The sequence below is a fragment of the Lathamus discolor genome, chromosome 22 (genome assembly GCF_037157495.1).
Source record: "Lathamus discolor isolate bLatDis1 chromosome 22, bLatDis1.hap1, whole genome shotgun sequence".
NCBI lineage: Eukaryota > Metazoa > Chordata > Aves > Psittaciformes > Psittacidae > Lathamus > Lathamus discolor.
This window is the reverse complement of record NC_088905.1, coordinates 3,687,823-3,704,187: the sequence shown is the minus strand read 5'-3', so window position 1 is coordinate 3,704,187 and position 16,365 is coordinate 3,687,823. Positions and strand designations below refer to the sequence as shown.

General features: G+C 45.1%; 1 protein-coding gene across 1 annotated transcript in view; it reads left to right on the top strand.

Annotated features, from left to right (window-relative positions):
• The first annotated feature begins 7,136 nt into the window (after positions 1–7,136).
• Positions 7,137–16,365, top strand: part of DPYSL2 (dihydropyrimidinase like 2) — a 49,440-nt gene continuing 40,211 nt past the window's right edge. Inside the window, exons 1-2 of the mRNA XM_065659070.1 lie at positions 7,137–7,308; positions 7,834–8,203. Coding sequence (XP_065515142.1) covers positions 7,853–8,203 — 351 coding nt within the window. The 5' untranslated portion in view covers positions 7,137–7,308; positions 7,834–7,852. The remainder of the gene's footprint in view (positions 7,309–7,833; positions 8,204–16,365) is intronic.

Here is a 16,365-nt window from a genome sequence, read left to right as displayed (position 1 = left end):
CCCTTGAAACAGTGCTCATCAAGAAAACCTTTGCTTGAGACCTTTGGGAAAGATGGTTTCTTTTGTGTATGTTTATTATGTAGTGCATGACATAGAATGGTTTGGGTTGGAAGAGACCTTAAAGATCATCCAGTTCCATCCCCCTGTCATGGGCAGGGGTATTGCATATTCCATGCTGCAATAGTAATATGGAGTGTATTGGGAAGCTTTAGTTCTCTTTGTTTCACCTGAAACTGTTGCTGTACTTGGAAATACGTTTGCCATAGTAGGATTATTCCCTTGTTTTGCAGTTGGTATCAGCCTGGCATGATGGCCTGGTTTAGCCCTACTGTTCATTAGCTTTCCAGTGTAATGATTCTCTCTTCTGTATTTTTGTCCCTGACATGTTTATTGCAGAGTAAAGCATAACGGTCTGTTCGCCTTCATGAATGGACTCGAGATACTTTCCCTTTCTCTCTCCTTGAGTTCAAGTCAGTCACTGCACATGTGTAAATGTGATTAACAGTGCATTCAGAGCTGTTTTCTAACTGCCTGCCTGTGTAGTCTAGTGCAGTGTGTTTAAAATAGGCTCTAAAGCCATCACCAAACACAGAGCCCATGAGGTGAAGCTGCTTAATACAGCTTAAGGGTAAAAATGCTTTTGTGCTGTGAGCTGGCAGAGCTTTCATCCAGTGAAGTTGATGAACAGAACCAGCAGCATAAATAACATTTTGTGGGTTGTTTTCATCCAGCATCCCTTCTTTACGTGGATGAGCTCTCCCTTTCCTTTCTGTTAACTTCTTAGGTTGGATCTCTCTAGTGAAAGATCTTAAGTCTCTGATAAGGGAAACAATTCTGTGCTTGTGCAGTGTGTGCACACATGTGATGAATATTGTAAGCACGGTTCTGATCCAACTGTTGATTACATTACTACCTGTGAGTGTAGAAAACTGGATTCAGTGCCCAAGAAGTATTTTCTGAGTCCACCATCCTATATTATGAATGTAACAGCAGATGATGTCCCAGGATATTCTGTAGAGTTAAGTATTTCCACTTAATAGGAAGTGCTACAGGAATTGCCATGAAATACCAGGGATGGGAGACAGCAATTCTAGAACAGTTGAAAGGGAAGGTGAAGCTGGACTTGATCTGTGATACAGCTGCAGCATGTAAAGCCAAGAACATTTATCCAGAGTCTGGGATGCTTCTGCTGAGTTTACTGCTGACTTGTATTTTTTAGTGCTATTGTTTCGTGTCTTAAAAGAAACAAGAGAGCTCATTGACTCCAAGTCAAATGAGTGAATCATTCATAGAGCATGATGTGCTTTATGACCCTTACTATTATTGTTGTCATCGTTATTTATTAACATAGTGCTTAGAAGGTGTGCGAAGCCACGTGGATCACAGCTCTGGCATGCTTGCAATGGAGAGGTCTTAGCTGGGGAGATCGAGAGCAGTCAAGATCCCAGTGACAGGACATAAACAGTAACAGTCACCCATTCTCCTCCTTTGCTTTTTGGCTGGAGCTCTGTGACTGGAAGGTCTCTATTTTACGCCACGTTGCAATAATAAAGTTTGTCGTTGTCCATTTTGGGTCCTTTTGGGGAAATGCTGGCAAAGTTTACAGTCATTTCCAGTGCACACACAAGTCAATAGCTATTTCCTGTTGAGTCCCAGTTCCATACAGATTGGAGTGCTGGGGAGCCAGTAGCTGTCATATTCTTGGAGAGGTGTTGAGAGGAAATGTTAATATTTAATGATGCCTTTTTGTGGTTAGGTGAGTGAGTTCTCTTAATGACACTGTCTGGAAGAAGCACAGCTCAGTCCTCACTGAGCATCCCATCAATCCACACAGCCTGTTCACAGTGTACAGGACAGTTACAGGCCTCAATGAAGTTAGCAGTTTTACCGGAACCTTTGTCTTAAATACTGAATGCTTCAGAGAGATTCCTCTTGCTTCTGTCCATGATGATCATCCTGGGAATAGCTGAGAAACAGCTGATTTCAGAGCAGGCTGGTACCTTTCACATGCATGTATTTTATAGAGACTGAATTAGTAAGGAGAGATGTTGAAGGCAGTGAGGCTCTCCACTCCTTCTGGAAGTCAGTGGGAGTTGTGTGCCTAATTTCTATTTGTGCCTTTGGAAAATCCGCTTCTAATTGACTAAATATTTGTACTACTGGCTGTGGGCACGGTGGCACAATGTGGCTTTCAAACCATCTGTTTCCATGGACTAAAATCCACTGGCAACAAACCTTGATTGGCAGAAGCTCACCGGGGCTGGTTTACATTAGTTGAGGTTGCTGAGGACAAAATGATAAAGGAAAAAGAGAGGTCCAGGATAAGCAGAAGTAAAAAGGACCATGGAAATAAATGAGCTTTGTTTCAGCACTTGAATGGACTTTATGCATTTATCAAAAGACCTTCTTCTGGTCTTTAATGTTTCTGAAATAATGTGTCTCGTCTTCGAGCACTAATGCCAAGAAAAGCTGTCAACCACTCCAGCAATTATCATATCCCAAAGGGATGTTGGTTAATGATTTCTCTGTAGACAACTTGGTCTTTCAGTTTTTGTGCTGAATTCCAACCCAGTGAAGCATTTTAGGATTTGGTTTGATTTTTAATATTCAACGAATATTCTGGAAATGGAGTTATTCCCTGCCACCTCTTGATACTGGACCTGCACCTTAGAAAACGGAGAATACAGGGTCAGATACAGGGATCAGCAATAGGTAAGGCAACGACCAGAGAGGAAAGATGCCTTTCCCAGCTTGTGGTCAGCCAGGGACCTGTTTATTACAGTGGTACATGCAACAACGTGGTATTTTTAAGGGCTGGATAATTTTGTAAGCAGTGATGGTTGCAGAGGTCAGCACAGGCAGTCCCAAGCCCTTGCTCTGAGCATCCTTGAGATCTGGTTGTGGATTTATATTCAAGCTTTGTTCAGCTTCTCTTTGAAAATCCTTTGCTAATGTATATGAGTGGTCACTGGATCTCTGCTTTTAGCCTCGTGCTCCCAGGCATCATGAAGATTATCCTCTACATTCAGTAAAAGCAGTTAACTTCACCTTGAAGTCTCTTCTCAGTGGACCCAGCTGAAAGCAAAGCATCAACTTAAGTCTGAGGACAAAACTGCATTCTGAAGTTGTGACCCAGTGAAACTTAACTGGAGGATTGTCGTTGACTTAACAATGGCTGGTGTTTCACTTGAATTCACTTCTGAGTGTCAGCTGTGCTTCAGCTAGCCTAAGCCTGTGTTTTGGCACAGACACCTACTTCATTTGTATGGGTAACTGCAGCTTTCTTCATGAGGTTTTGACCTTTTGACTGGTAAATCTCCCTGGGCAGAATGCCTCCACTATGTTTGTGATTATCTGCCAGGTATCTGTACAAACATCTAGTTGTCATAAAATCCCTGGCCCTGCCTAGATCTCAGGGACCCTGTCCTGCTGCAGCAGCGGGGTCCAGGTTCTGTGAGCCATGCCTTAAGATGTGTCGGGGCTCATACTAGTTTCCCTCTTTGCTCATTTTCACTGGAGAATGTAGGTTTTGCAGAGTTCTGCTTTTGCAAATATCCCCATTTCAGTGGGGTCCTGCCTTGCTTTATAAATCTTGCACCCATTGGAAGTGTTACTAATTAATTATTTGTAATAGGAAGAGCCCCAGATTTGGAAGTAGTTGCTGTCATGTGTTTTAATAATGGCAATTTAATGATGGAATATACTGCTGTAATTTCTAGGTGGGTTTTTAATCTTTAAGTAATGAAGACAATTCTAGATTGCCTCACCTAAGGATGGTAGGCAAGTAAAGCAACATGAAGCTTATATTGCATTGATTCTATTTCAGATCAGTTTTGGTTGTTCAGCCTTACCCTGCACATGGAAGTAACTATGGCAATGAAATGTAGTAAAGCACTATTATCACTTTATGCATGAGAAGTTGGCATGTCTTGGCCAGATGGAACAGGCGATCAGGAATCACTAGAGCCATTCATGCAACACATGTTAGTGAAGGAGTCCTATGTTGTTTGGCTTTTCTAGGCAGGCCACAGATACTAGAGCAGTGTAGCACAGAGAGAGTATTAGTATGTAAGTAGAGACCTAATTTTCCACTTGCTTGACAAGGAGCTTGCCTCCTTCTTAGTTTTGTTCTCCCATTTTCCCCTCTGTATCAATGTCAGTCTTTTTCCTTTTGCTAAAGGATCCTTGTGCTCTCCATGCAGCCCTTTTTCTTGTCTCTGCCAGGGCAAATCCCCAGGCAGGGATTGTCTTTTGTCATGTGCTACTGCAGTGCTTAAGTGACATTAAGTCCTCACTAGTTTAGGACTTTGTGCACTAGCATAAAAGAATCCTAAATGAAGTTCTGCCACCACTTTCCTCTGCAGGTTCAGGCAGGCTGTGCAAGCTCTCTATTCATTACTCTCCTATTTTGTGGTGTTGAGATATTACTACTAGAAGTCGCTTGCCCAGAGTGTTAAGGAAAGATGTTAAAAGATGTCAAGAAAACCTGGTGGTGTGATTCCACTCGGTTTCCCTTTTATTAGATGGTGTGTAGGTAGCATTAACTGATGAACTAATTGGTCATGTATTGTTAACTGTTTTATCTGCAAACAAGTGTTCAGGTTATTCTACTCTATCTGTATCCCTGTGATATTGCAAGAACCAGTTAATAGTCATTACAGGATCAGAATATGAAATCAGCTGCATGGTGACTGAAGGCTGCCAGTGTAACTCAGTGGCCTGATTCATTGCTTAGGTTGTGTTTAAGTACCTTCAGTGTTTCTCCACTCTTGTTTGTCAATAGGGCTAAGTATGAGCTGTTATCTGAGGAATTTCTCTTATTGATTGGTTGATGGAATTCAGATAAGGGTCAGTGTTGTTTTCAAAGTAAGTTATGTGGTTCTCAGTGAGAACAGACACCCTTATGGGATTATCAGCAAACAAATCAGCAGCTCCCAGGGATTTTTCAGCAAAATCTGGTTATTTCCATGCTTAGGGCATGGGTGTATCTAGTTGTTGGTTTCATATTCTACCATTCAGGAGCTGTGCTGTGCTAACTCAAACTGGAATCTTAAGTTGCATCAGTCTGTACTCCTTTTCTTCTAAAGCTGGTGAGGAATCTGCTGTATCTGGCTGGGAATTCTGGGATGTTAAACAATACCTGTGTGTCAGACATTATAGAGGCTCAATGGGACTCGTGCAGGCAATACATCACTCTGATTTTGGGACCTCAAGTGCCTGTGGAAAGTGGAAATACTCGTAGGTGGCTGTGCAACATGTGATTGCTGTCTGTGTTTTGAGGGTTTATTGGAAAAGAGTCAGATCTGTGTGGTAGAAACTTCAGCTTTTGGGAGTGACCTTTCTCAGGTCTGAAATGGTTGGAAGTTGCAGTGTTTGCAGGATTTCACTCTGGTTTCGGTCACTTCGCCACCTCTAGGCTGGCTCATTCTCTTTCCACCCCTCTGCAGAGGCTTGTGGCTGTGGCCATCTGAGCATCTCCCAGGGATGTGCCAAGCGATGAATGAGCTTTATTTAAGGCTGGCCCTGAAAGCCACTGCCTACATTTCAGCAAACTGCAGGACGTGTCAACACAATCACTTGGAGGCTTTCAGCTTGCTGGAGCCCCTGTCAGCACTCTGCAGCTTCTGTGAACTGCCTGATCAGCAGTGCTAGGACTATTAATATTTATAAACCTTGAATAATACAGGGCTTTGGTGTACCTGAGAGACCATATGTTGGCCTCCAATCCCCAACAAAGCACCTGAGATCAGTGTGCCTACAACCCTGGCTGATCCCCTGCTGTGGTCCCAGAAGGGGAAGGAGCTGGAGCTTTTCCCCTGGAGGGCCTCTGTTGTTGGATTTCTCCCTCCTTCATTAGTTACCAGAGCACATCATCTTCATCCTTCAGGGCCAAGCTGTGGGTTTATTTCTTTCCTTTTAGTCTGGAGCCTTTTATTGCTGTGCTATGCATTTATTACAGGGCTTGTGACCTTGGTTTGGGGTTTTTTCCACCCTTTGGTACAGATGCATTGATCTGGGTGTGGTTTGCAGGGAGAGAGGGCTGAGATATTTTTTTTTTTCCTTTTTAATTTAATTTTTGCTTCTAGCGGTTTTCTTGAATTGTGCAAAGGTGCTCGGTAACCATTTGGACACAGATGCCTCCAAATTAACATTTAATGTATGCGTGTGCAAAGATGCGCCCTGATGAATAATGCATAGGAACGAACAGCTTGGTGATTGGGTTCAGTTCAGAGCAATATTGCATATGGATTAGCCGTTAGGACCCACATCAGCAGTGTTAATAACATGGATCAGGTGGAGACAGCCCAGCCAAACCTATTGTGTGCAGCACCGTTGGGATGAAAATGGCTCTCCATCCCCGTACATGGGCTCAGCTGGACTTGCAGAGCCACGTGGGGTCTTCTATTGAACCAAGCCCTTTGACTCGGACACCACTAAGGTTCAGAAACCACGAAGGCTCGGAAACCCTTGCTCCACATCACCCGCTGCTGGAGCAGTTCACTGGGGTACAAACCCAAAACAATAAGTCAAAAAGGATCCCAGACACAAGGAGCTCTCGCAGCCACGAGGAGCAGGGGGTGTGATAGAGCCCAGCAGCTCATGCGAGCCTCTGTGGGGCAGGTTTTGGGGCTTGGGACGTGGCCCTGACCCACCCCTCGAGCCGGGTGGTGCTGAAGGGACAGCGCCCGCGGCCGGCCCGGATGTCGTGTGCGTGTGTCCCTGCTGCTTTCACTCCAACCCGCTCACCTCTTTGCCCGCTGTCCCCCCACGGCCCCCATGCATGGGCGAGAGCGGAGTGGCAGAAGGGCTGCTGCGCTGTCTCCTCCTCTAGAAACCTGCATTCAGCTGGAGCCGCCTTTGGCTGCCTCCCCTGATCCCCTGCAGGGAGGGCCTGGGGGCTGCTGGCGTTGCAGAGGCTTAATTGACTCCAGAGGTCACTAATTTCAGCTCCTGGAGGTAAGTCCTGGTCAACGGCTCGTTTTCCTCTCTCACTCGGTTCCCACACCCCTCGTCCATCTGTGTCTCTTTCTCATTCTCTCTCCAGTGCCATCAATCAGCCTTTTTCATCCCCCAAAGAGGGTCCACCTGAGTCAAGGCACCAGCGATGCCCCGAAACCCAGAAAGATGAGTCAGCATCTTGCCTCTCACTAGCCCACTGACCCAGCCCTCCAGCTCTGCTGCTCTGAGAAAAGTGAGGAACAAAAGGATTCTCGGAGCACTCCCTGGCTCCACCATTGCGGGGCTGGGGGAAGGAAGAAAGAGCTCGTCGCTGCCCTGGCTTGGGAACACGCCTCCAGAGCAGCGGAGGTGAGGGGGGGCTCGGTCCCCATCAGCCTCTGGGCAACTCGTAGTGATAGCAGCAGCACGCCAGGGAAGGGGAGGGGGAAAGGGAGGGTGTGATGGGCGCTACTGCTCCAACCTGATCGAGTCCATTTGCCAATTCACCACGCGCATCACTTCCGGATCAATCCTCAGTTTCTGCTGCAGAGTGAGGATTTTTTTAATTTTTTTTTTCCTCTCCTTTTCCCTCCCTCCCCATCTGGATGCTGGGAACTTGAAACCTCCTCCCTTGATTGCAGCAGGATCTGCCCCAACCTTCCCTCAACTTTGCACCGCATCACAGAAAACAGAGCAGCGAGCCACAGGCTACCTTGCACTGATGGGGGCAGGGAACCTGCCAGGCACAGCCCTTTGCAATTGATGTTGCTGTATCTCTAGGACCCTGAGCAATCGCTTGCTGCTTTTTTTTTTTTCCTCTCCTTTTTTCGTGTGTGTGCGTGTGTGTGTGTGTGAAGGATCCTCCTGGTTACTGCTGTTATTATTTTCCCTTAGCAGGGAGACCACACAAGCCATGGCTGAGAAGAAGCAGTCTGGGCGGCCGGGTGAGGAGGAAGAAGTGCCAGCCTTCTTCAAAAACCTGGGCTCGGGCAGTCCCAAGCCCCGGCAGAAATTCTGTGGCATGTTCTGCCCCGTGGAAGGCTCCCTGGAGAACAAGACCATCGACTTCGACTCCCTCTCGGTGGGCCGCGGATCTAACAAAGTGGTGGCAAAGCAGAAGGATGTTGCCCACCTGGGTCCGGATGCTCAGTCTGTCTATTCCAGGCAGAGCAGGAAGGGAGGGGAACCATCTGTTGATTTCGGGAGAAAGGTGGAGATCAGGAGTGCCACTGGGAAGGAGGCGCTGCAGAACCTGAATGACAAGGTGGGTGCTTATATATATGTGTGTGTGTATGTGTGAGATGCCACTTGAGCACACGATAGGCTGCAGAAGGGATCTGTCCTTTCCACCCTGCAGTTTCTTGCCTTTATGTCACTTGCATGTATGTGGCTGCCAGTGTCTTCCTCTAAGAAGCAGCATCTCTCCTAGAGCCTTTTCTAATGTCACCCATGTGCTCTCTGCAGGTGTGTGTGTATGTGCACAAGGTGCAGGGCAGAAGAAAGGAGCTCATGCTCCCACAAACACCCTTCCCTTCACTGCACTGCCTTCCTGTGTGCTGATAGAGAAGGACTTTTTTCTTTCCTAAGCGTTTCCCCAGCACCACGGTAGCAGAATGCCCCACCCAGCTCAGTGACTGCAGCTCACGGGAACAGAAATGCAATTGTTAGCAAAGGAGCATCACTGAGCATCCACCTACAGGGATCAAATCCCTGCAGGCTTCTTCCAGGGGAAACTCCTGCCCTTTCCTCCCAGGGGAGGACAGGCTCCAGAGTGACCCCTGGGAGCTGTATTTCAATACCAATTTCAATCAAGGCCTCTGGCTACAGTGGGGATTTTTGCCTGGGGAGTATCTGGAACTTTCACAGGAATGTGGTGTTCTCTTAGAAACCCACTGAACTCCTCCCAGCCTTTTAAGACTCCTGAAGCTATTTTATCGCTCTCTTATGTGTCATGGTATAATAAAGCCTGTCCTCTTCCTGAGGCAAAACCTATTTAACCCACAGGTCTAGCTGACCATGCATGTTTGCTTGCCTCAATAAATGGATTTAAACAAGCTTTATTCAGATCTGAGCCTTGAAATACTCCATGGGTTCCTCTGACAATGCTGGCTCCCTTGCATAGGCTGGAAGAGCAGAAATGAATGAAGCACTGACAGCAAACTGACAAACTCCCAGCATACAGGGGAAGAGTTTCTGTGAGCAGTCCGCCAGTGGTTTTACAGAGCAGTTCTTTCTTCTGGAATTTGTTTCTAGGATGTGCCCCCTGATTTTTAGTGGTGCTATGGATTGCATGTACAGGGCAGAAATCTACCTGGCATTTAGAATATTGGTTCGTTCACCACTTTCTCCTGCTTTCAGAAATGTGCAATATTGCTATAAGTGTTACTGGGGGCTCATTCTCCCCAGATCAGATCTTTGCTTCTTCCTATTCCTGCTCCATCTATCTGTATTTACACATGTGAACAGCTGCTGTTACGGTAAGATCACAAAGGTAGGCCCTGATCTTAGGAAGTGCTACTTACCAACCTTTAACTAGGAGTGGGATGAGCTCCACACCACTTCAGACCTGATTTGCCAAACCCAAGCGCACAAATGCCTATGGTTTGATTCGAACATGGTCAAGTGTCTACTAACTGAGTAACCTTCCATGCTGAATTAATCTTGTTGGACTAACCAAGGTGCATCTCAAGGATGAAGGGCACACACCTTTTCATCTTGGGGAGTCAAAGGTTTTGCAATTCAGGACACTTTCAGGACTAAGTTGGGCAATTTGAAGCAGTGATGCCCTGCAGGACGTAAATCTAAGCAGGTGATAAATGAATTCTGAAATGATCAATTGTTTTGTGATAAAAAGATTCTGGTATAATAAAAACCTTTGAGTACAGTATGGTGGAAAAGGACAAGTCCATACATTGGTTTAAAAGTGTGGGGTTTTGGTTCTACTTTAAAGATTGTCATATAAATGTTAACTGAAGGTATGAAGTAATAGGATAGCACAAACCACTTGATTTTTTTCTCATGATCTTTTACATAACTGATGCCAATGGATTGTGTTGTGAGGAGTTCTGGGTAAGTGCAGCCTTTTATTACAAATGCCTTGCTATGGATTGGCACTTTATTGCAGGAGTGGTTTAGCTTTGGTTTTTCAGCTGACTGCATCCACGGCTTGAATCAGTGGTTAGATCCTTAGCAGATAAAACTGGCTTTACTTGAGTGTAGTTAATAGAAATGTGTTTATAATCAAAGCTCAATGTGTTAAAAGATAAAAAGTGTTGCAGGAAGTGGTGTTAAAGGAAACTGCATTAAAATAATTTAAGATGGGAGTTAAAAGGCTTCTGAAGTTTTGCAGCTGAATTTGGCACCTTACTTGCAAACCTCTGTCTTAGGCATTTAATAGCACATCTGAAATAGGTTTTCCCTGGGTAGAAGGTCCACTCTTTCCTTGTGATAGGAATCTAAATTATATGCTAAATATATGCTAATTTACAGGATCCTGCATTATTGGGAACCTTAGTGCTGTCTTTTCTTTAGCCTGAGACTGACAATAGTTGCAATTTTTAGCAATAGGTGGAACAAACACCAGCAACCAAAAGACCATATCATGAGCTAATGGGAATGGATGCCCATCAACTGGAGGCAGTGGAGACAGGAAGAAGTATTTGTGCCCATGATTGGATCCAAAGTGGGTTTTGAACCACAACCATCCTTTCTGTCACTGTATAGAAAGATCTTGTATTAATCTCCACTGAAGTAATTAACAAATGAAGGATGGACAAGCTATGTTTTATTTTTCTGAGGTCTTCACTGTCCAGAGGATTAAAAAAAGGGAATGTAATTATTCCACATTAAATTGCAATATATTGTTCTGCAGGTGAAGATAAGGGTAATAACATCTCTTTGTGTCTATCCTGTCTAGGGTATTGTGTAGCATCTATAATGGCCTCGCTGTATTGCCTCTGGGCCATGCTGCCTCATCATTCAGGGTTAAGATCATCTCTAGAGGCACCAGAAAGGCTCTGTTATCTTCTTTTAAGCAGCGCTTTGCAGTCAGGCCTCTGGAGGCAGTGTGACCTATTCAACAGGTCTGTAACTCGGCACAGCTGAGGGAAGCTCTGCCTCTTCCCAGCTGCCAGGTCTTGGAGAATTCCCTGGGCATCTGCTTCCCATCTTAAACTTGGTCATCTTCCCTGTTTAGACCTTTAATGGCCAAAACCCCTTGATGACTGCTTACTTGACCTAAGTCATTTCTCGGTGTTTCCCAGATTTCCCATGTGCATAATTGGTATTCCTTCTGCCTTGCGCAGCAATTTGGGAAAGAGATGGTCTCTTAGGGAACATCTGTAGGGAAAAGCAACGTTTGATTGCAAGAGGGATCAGCAAGCCTATGGCTTGTTTTAACTGAGTTTGCGTAGAGAGCCTGAGGACGTGCCAGGACTCTTCAGCACAAGTACAAGGCCTGGGATCACAGGTCTCTTCTGAAGCTGATAGCTGAAGTTCCTATTGCCATTTTGTTACTGCAGTGGCTAAGGTGGTTCCCCTGTGCAAGTCACCTTTTTTGCATCCGTTATGAATAGTTTATTCCTTTGGGAATAAACTTTGGGACCTTTAGGAAGTGCAGAGCACTGGATGTCAACTACTATCTTAACCAACAAAGCTGTGCCCTATTGTAATAAGATAAGTAACAGATATTATCAGAGACTAGGAAAATACTATTCTTCTAGAATTGACAGGAGAGGGATCACTTGCAAAACAGTGTCAGGAAGCTTTTGGCATGACTGGACTTCTTCCTAAATCCTCAGAGCCCTCAGGATCATGGTTATTCATTCCTGGAGAGTAACAGGACACTGTTGAGATCTCAAAATCATAATGTTCGCTCTGGAACATTAATGGAACTGCTGTGTAAAAGAAGGAAGGTGTTTGACAGCTGGAAATGCAATTCTGAGTTTTAATTTGTTACAATGCCTGCCATTTTTCTAGCTTTGCTTTAGTAATCATTGTTTGCAAAATAATCCTACAGCAATTATGGAGCAATCCCTGCCAGGTCCCTTGACTGTCTCTTTCCAAAGAACATGATGTGGTAGTAAATGAACTGCGGAGCAGTGGCTTGGGCTTGGTTAAGGACAATGAAGATTGTAGTGCAGCTGAAATGCTCAGGACGTTACTCTAACAAACACTCTATGACAAGAACTCTGTTCTTAAAAGGTTATTTCTGAACCTTCTCAAGGTTTCCTGGGATTTTAAAGGAAACAAAATCAATTGGAAAGTTAATTTCAATTTGCAGATCATACGTACGTTCCTATCGACCTGTTTGTGTAGCTGGAAAGTGAATCTCAGATTCACCCTCAGACCCTAAGACAGTCTGCATTCAAAAAAGATGAGGCTGTTTTCCTGAGCAGTTGTGTGATTTTTTTAGATGTTTGATCTCTGTTGTCATTTCCCTATCATGACGCTTATTTTTAATGTCTTCCTGTAAGGTATTAAAACAAAGATGTCCATTGGCAGGTATAATTTATAGTGATTAATAATTCACAGCACTTTCATCCTCTTTGGGGAAGGACAGATGTATTCCTGCCGTGTATCAGCCTGTGTTTAATCCTTCCAACACTTCATACGATGCAGGGGGTTGCTGGATACATGGGAAACCCCTTTCAAGCCATTGAGACTTGGAGCTGATGCAGCAGTTGGGGCAGAATCAGGACAGAATATTAGGGTGTGATCAGGGTACTTATTAAAGCTCTTCTGGCCTTTTGGTCCTGCTGCCTCTGATTGCAGTAAGAGGAGCCTCACTGACTTTGGCAGAGGGGGATTCTCCCACAGGGAGTAAGGATTAGGAGCTGTAACAAGCCCAAAGGGAAATCTAGAGCTTGTCGATGCTGTAGTGATAGAATTGCAGATACTTCTAGGAATGCTTTAACTCCCATCTCTGATCCCTCTTTTTGTGCCAGTTTTAAAATGTGTATTTCCATTTGCAGGTTTTATAACTGCATAGGAAAATGTCCTTGTGGATGAACCTTGAAGAAATCAGTAGGAGTAAAAGCAGTTGGGTGTTGCAGAAATTCTGTGGGGTTTGTTGCAATTACACTGCAATTCCTTAGAGAAAGGGTTTCTTTGTCCCAGCTTTGTCGCAGCCATCCAGTAACTCCACAGTGGGAATAAAATTCCTTGCTAAGTGCCTTATGGTAGTGTGTAGAATCTGTAAAGTTAAGACTCAGAGCTGCTGTAAATTGATTTCCACTGATGCCTGTGATGATTTATTTTAGCACAGACTATCAATGTGCAGAGATTCTCATTTTCTTGTGCCATTTTCCCTCTAGACTGTTCCAGAAGACAAATTTAGACACAAACGCTCTGTTAATATGTGCTTCTGTTGCAAAGAGCCTGCACAAGATGTCCTACACCAGCTGGTATCTGTGCAGAGATGGCTGACAGCAACCCTGTGTGTCCACTGGCCAAGATACCCCCAACTAAAAGGAGTATCTGAAAGGGTGCTCAGGCATTGGAACAGGCTGCCCAGGGCAGTGCTGGAGTCATCGTCCCTGCAAGTGTTCACACACCGTGGAGATGAGGCCCTCAGTGACATGGGTTGGTGGTGGCCTTGGCAGTGCTGGGGTAAAGGTTGGACTTCATGATCTTCAAGGTCTTTTCCAACCTGGCTGATTCTGTAATTCTATCTACCCTAAGGTTAAGGACAGGCCAGAGACACTCAGCCTGTGCAGAGCACAGCTGTGGATGTGACGAAGGTAGAGGCTGGCAGTGCAGATGTGGATATAATGCTCTGTTTTATGCATTTCCTCCCCTGTTCTGCCACTTGGGGAATGTTGTCAGGGCCCTTAAAAGTGCTTATAGAGCGTAACTGAAGGTGGTTTTTGTTATGCTGTTCCACTGCTGATGTGACTTGGCTGCAGCAGGCTTGCTGGTCTTGCAGTGGCTGCAGGCAGGAGCTGGGCTGGCTGGCCAGCCTTCCCTCATCACTTCCCTTCGTTAATGTTTGGCAGGGAGGATTTGGCAGCACTTGTTCTCTAGCATCTTCTAATTTTAGCCTGCTCAGCCTGCAGTAATGGCCCTATGGAAGACAAAGAGCCCCAACATTATCTAGAAATCCCATCACTTCCCGCAGTACCTTGGCAGGTGATGGCACTGCTGGATGACTGTGGCTTTACCAGAGGAAAGAACCAGCTTTTGTAGAAGCAAAGAAAGATGCAGGTGGACATCTTTGTATTTTCTGATTCTTCCCCACGTGTTCTCATTCCAACATTGTCCTTTAGGTACAGGTCCTCTCCTTCCCTCCTAGTCACCTCTCATCAAGCGTGTTCATACAGCAGCTAATACCGGTTCCTTGCCTTTGCTCAGCCAGTTTGTAACTACATTAATCACTTTATTTATTCTGACACCCTTTTAGCTCATTGCTAAAAGGAAAGAAAATTGGGCCATATTGGCAATTGGTGTAATGGAGTGAGAAGATACACCTAGGAACTCAGCTCTGCTTCCTCAGGTACACGCTAAATCATACGGAAGACTATAAAATCTGGTGCTGTGTAGATGTTGAATATTAACAACCATGTTTTTCAGCCCTTTAATCTCTTAATTTATTTTATTCTGTACTACTTAGGTTCTTGCAACATGGTGATGGGAAGGAAAAGCTAAGTGGCAACTGAAGATTCGTTATTACTTTCTGAACATAGTCACTACTGGATTCAAGTTCTGGAATGTTTCCAGAGGTCAAGAACTGCTGTTCTGAATTAGCCCCTGTGCAGTAAGGATTGTCTTTTAAAACCCAAGTATTTTAAATAGCTATCTTGGAGCAGATGAGAATAGCTTTAGAAATATTAGGGTATCATGCCCTTAAAGGTGCTTCTGTTTTTTCTACCACTACTGCAGTTCCACAACATTTTAGCATAATGTAGAGGGATGACCTGCCCATGCTCATGGAGGCGAGTCAGTGCTGGAGCTTTTGGGTTCCTGCACGCATGTTTGTGGTTGTTTCTTCATAACCACATTACTGCTGCCAGGGCAGCTGGACTTAGCACCTCTGACCAGCTGCCCAAGGGTCTTGATGCTCTCTCTCAAGCTCCAGGCAGTGTTTGCTTCATCTCTGATAGCTCAAGACACTCTTTTGCTTGGCAAGCAGAAGCAAGAAACCACTAAGATCTAAAATTGAGGAGGAAAGCTACCATTAAAAAGGGGGAAAAAGGAACAGTTGCACTGTCTAAATTTAGAAATGTGATGTAGAAGCTTTCTTCCATGTTCTGAGCAAAAACATGCTGAGGTTTCAAAACTTCACCCAGCACAGATCAGAGAGGGGCAGGATAAACCCCTTTAGTATTGTCTATTCTAATCATTAAATCAAAATAAAGCCTTGTAGGCTAATGAATGATTTTACTACTGTCATAATGAGCCACTCTTTCATATGCTGCTAATTGGATATTAACTGATTGGCATATTAGTTACTTTAATGTTGCTTGTTGCTTTACCTGTACCCAGGAGAAGCGTATTTACTCTTTTCCTTGTAGCCTCCTGTGAACTAACGTACAGAGAAGGTCCTGATAGTCATCTGTCTGAGCAGATGTGACCTTTATAATGATTTATTGCAGTAAATATACCATAAGGTTTCACTACTTACAGGCCGTTCATGGTGTGTGGCACGAAACTAGTTTGGTCTGTAGCAATTACATTTTGTGATGGGAGAAGTTTGCCATTTGTTTTGTGTGATGTAAATGTGCTCGCCAGTGAGGGAAGAAGGTAAGTCTTTGTGGTCACTAATTGTCTGTTACAACCTTCAAGCAGAATTGGGTTTGTGCTGTTTTGGAGCTCTCCAAGAGGTGCCTTGTACCTTCCCTTGGCTGGTGTAAGAGGAACTGGGGTAAGCAGATGGATTTTGAGCGGCAGTCCCATGCTCTGGCCTTGAACCACATCTCTCTTCGTTGCACTGGGGCAAGCACACTGTAAATAACAAGGCAATATTTATGCCATTTAATGCATTTCTTTCCTTGAAGCACCAGCTTAGTGAGAACAGGGACTGAGAAATTTAAGCCTCCAAGTGTGACTGAAGCATTGAACACAGAGTTTGCAACACTGGAGTAGAATGGTCAGAGTGACAGGAGAGGACCATCATGGCTGTGTGCGCTCCCATTCCAGATTGCCTTGGCACTAAAGCTTCAGGTTAGTGACTAGGGGCGGGAATCTTCACTCTGGACTGTGTTTTCTGGACCAGGAGGTGTGGGAAGCGGCATTCCCAAATCGTGCCAGAAGTGGTGGCACTGCAAAGGGCCGGGAGCAGCTTCGATCCTTATTCCCCCTCCCACCCCAAACCCCCCCCAACGTTTGCTAGCGCTGCTTTAGCTTTCCGCTCAGGCAGTGCCGAGAAGGGCGGGGTGGGACAAAGAAGATGGAGGGCAGCGCGTTTACCGGCTCGCCGGGCACCCGCCC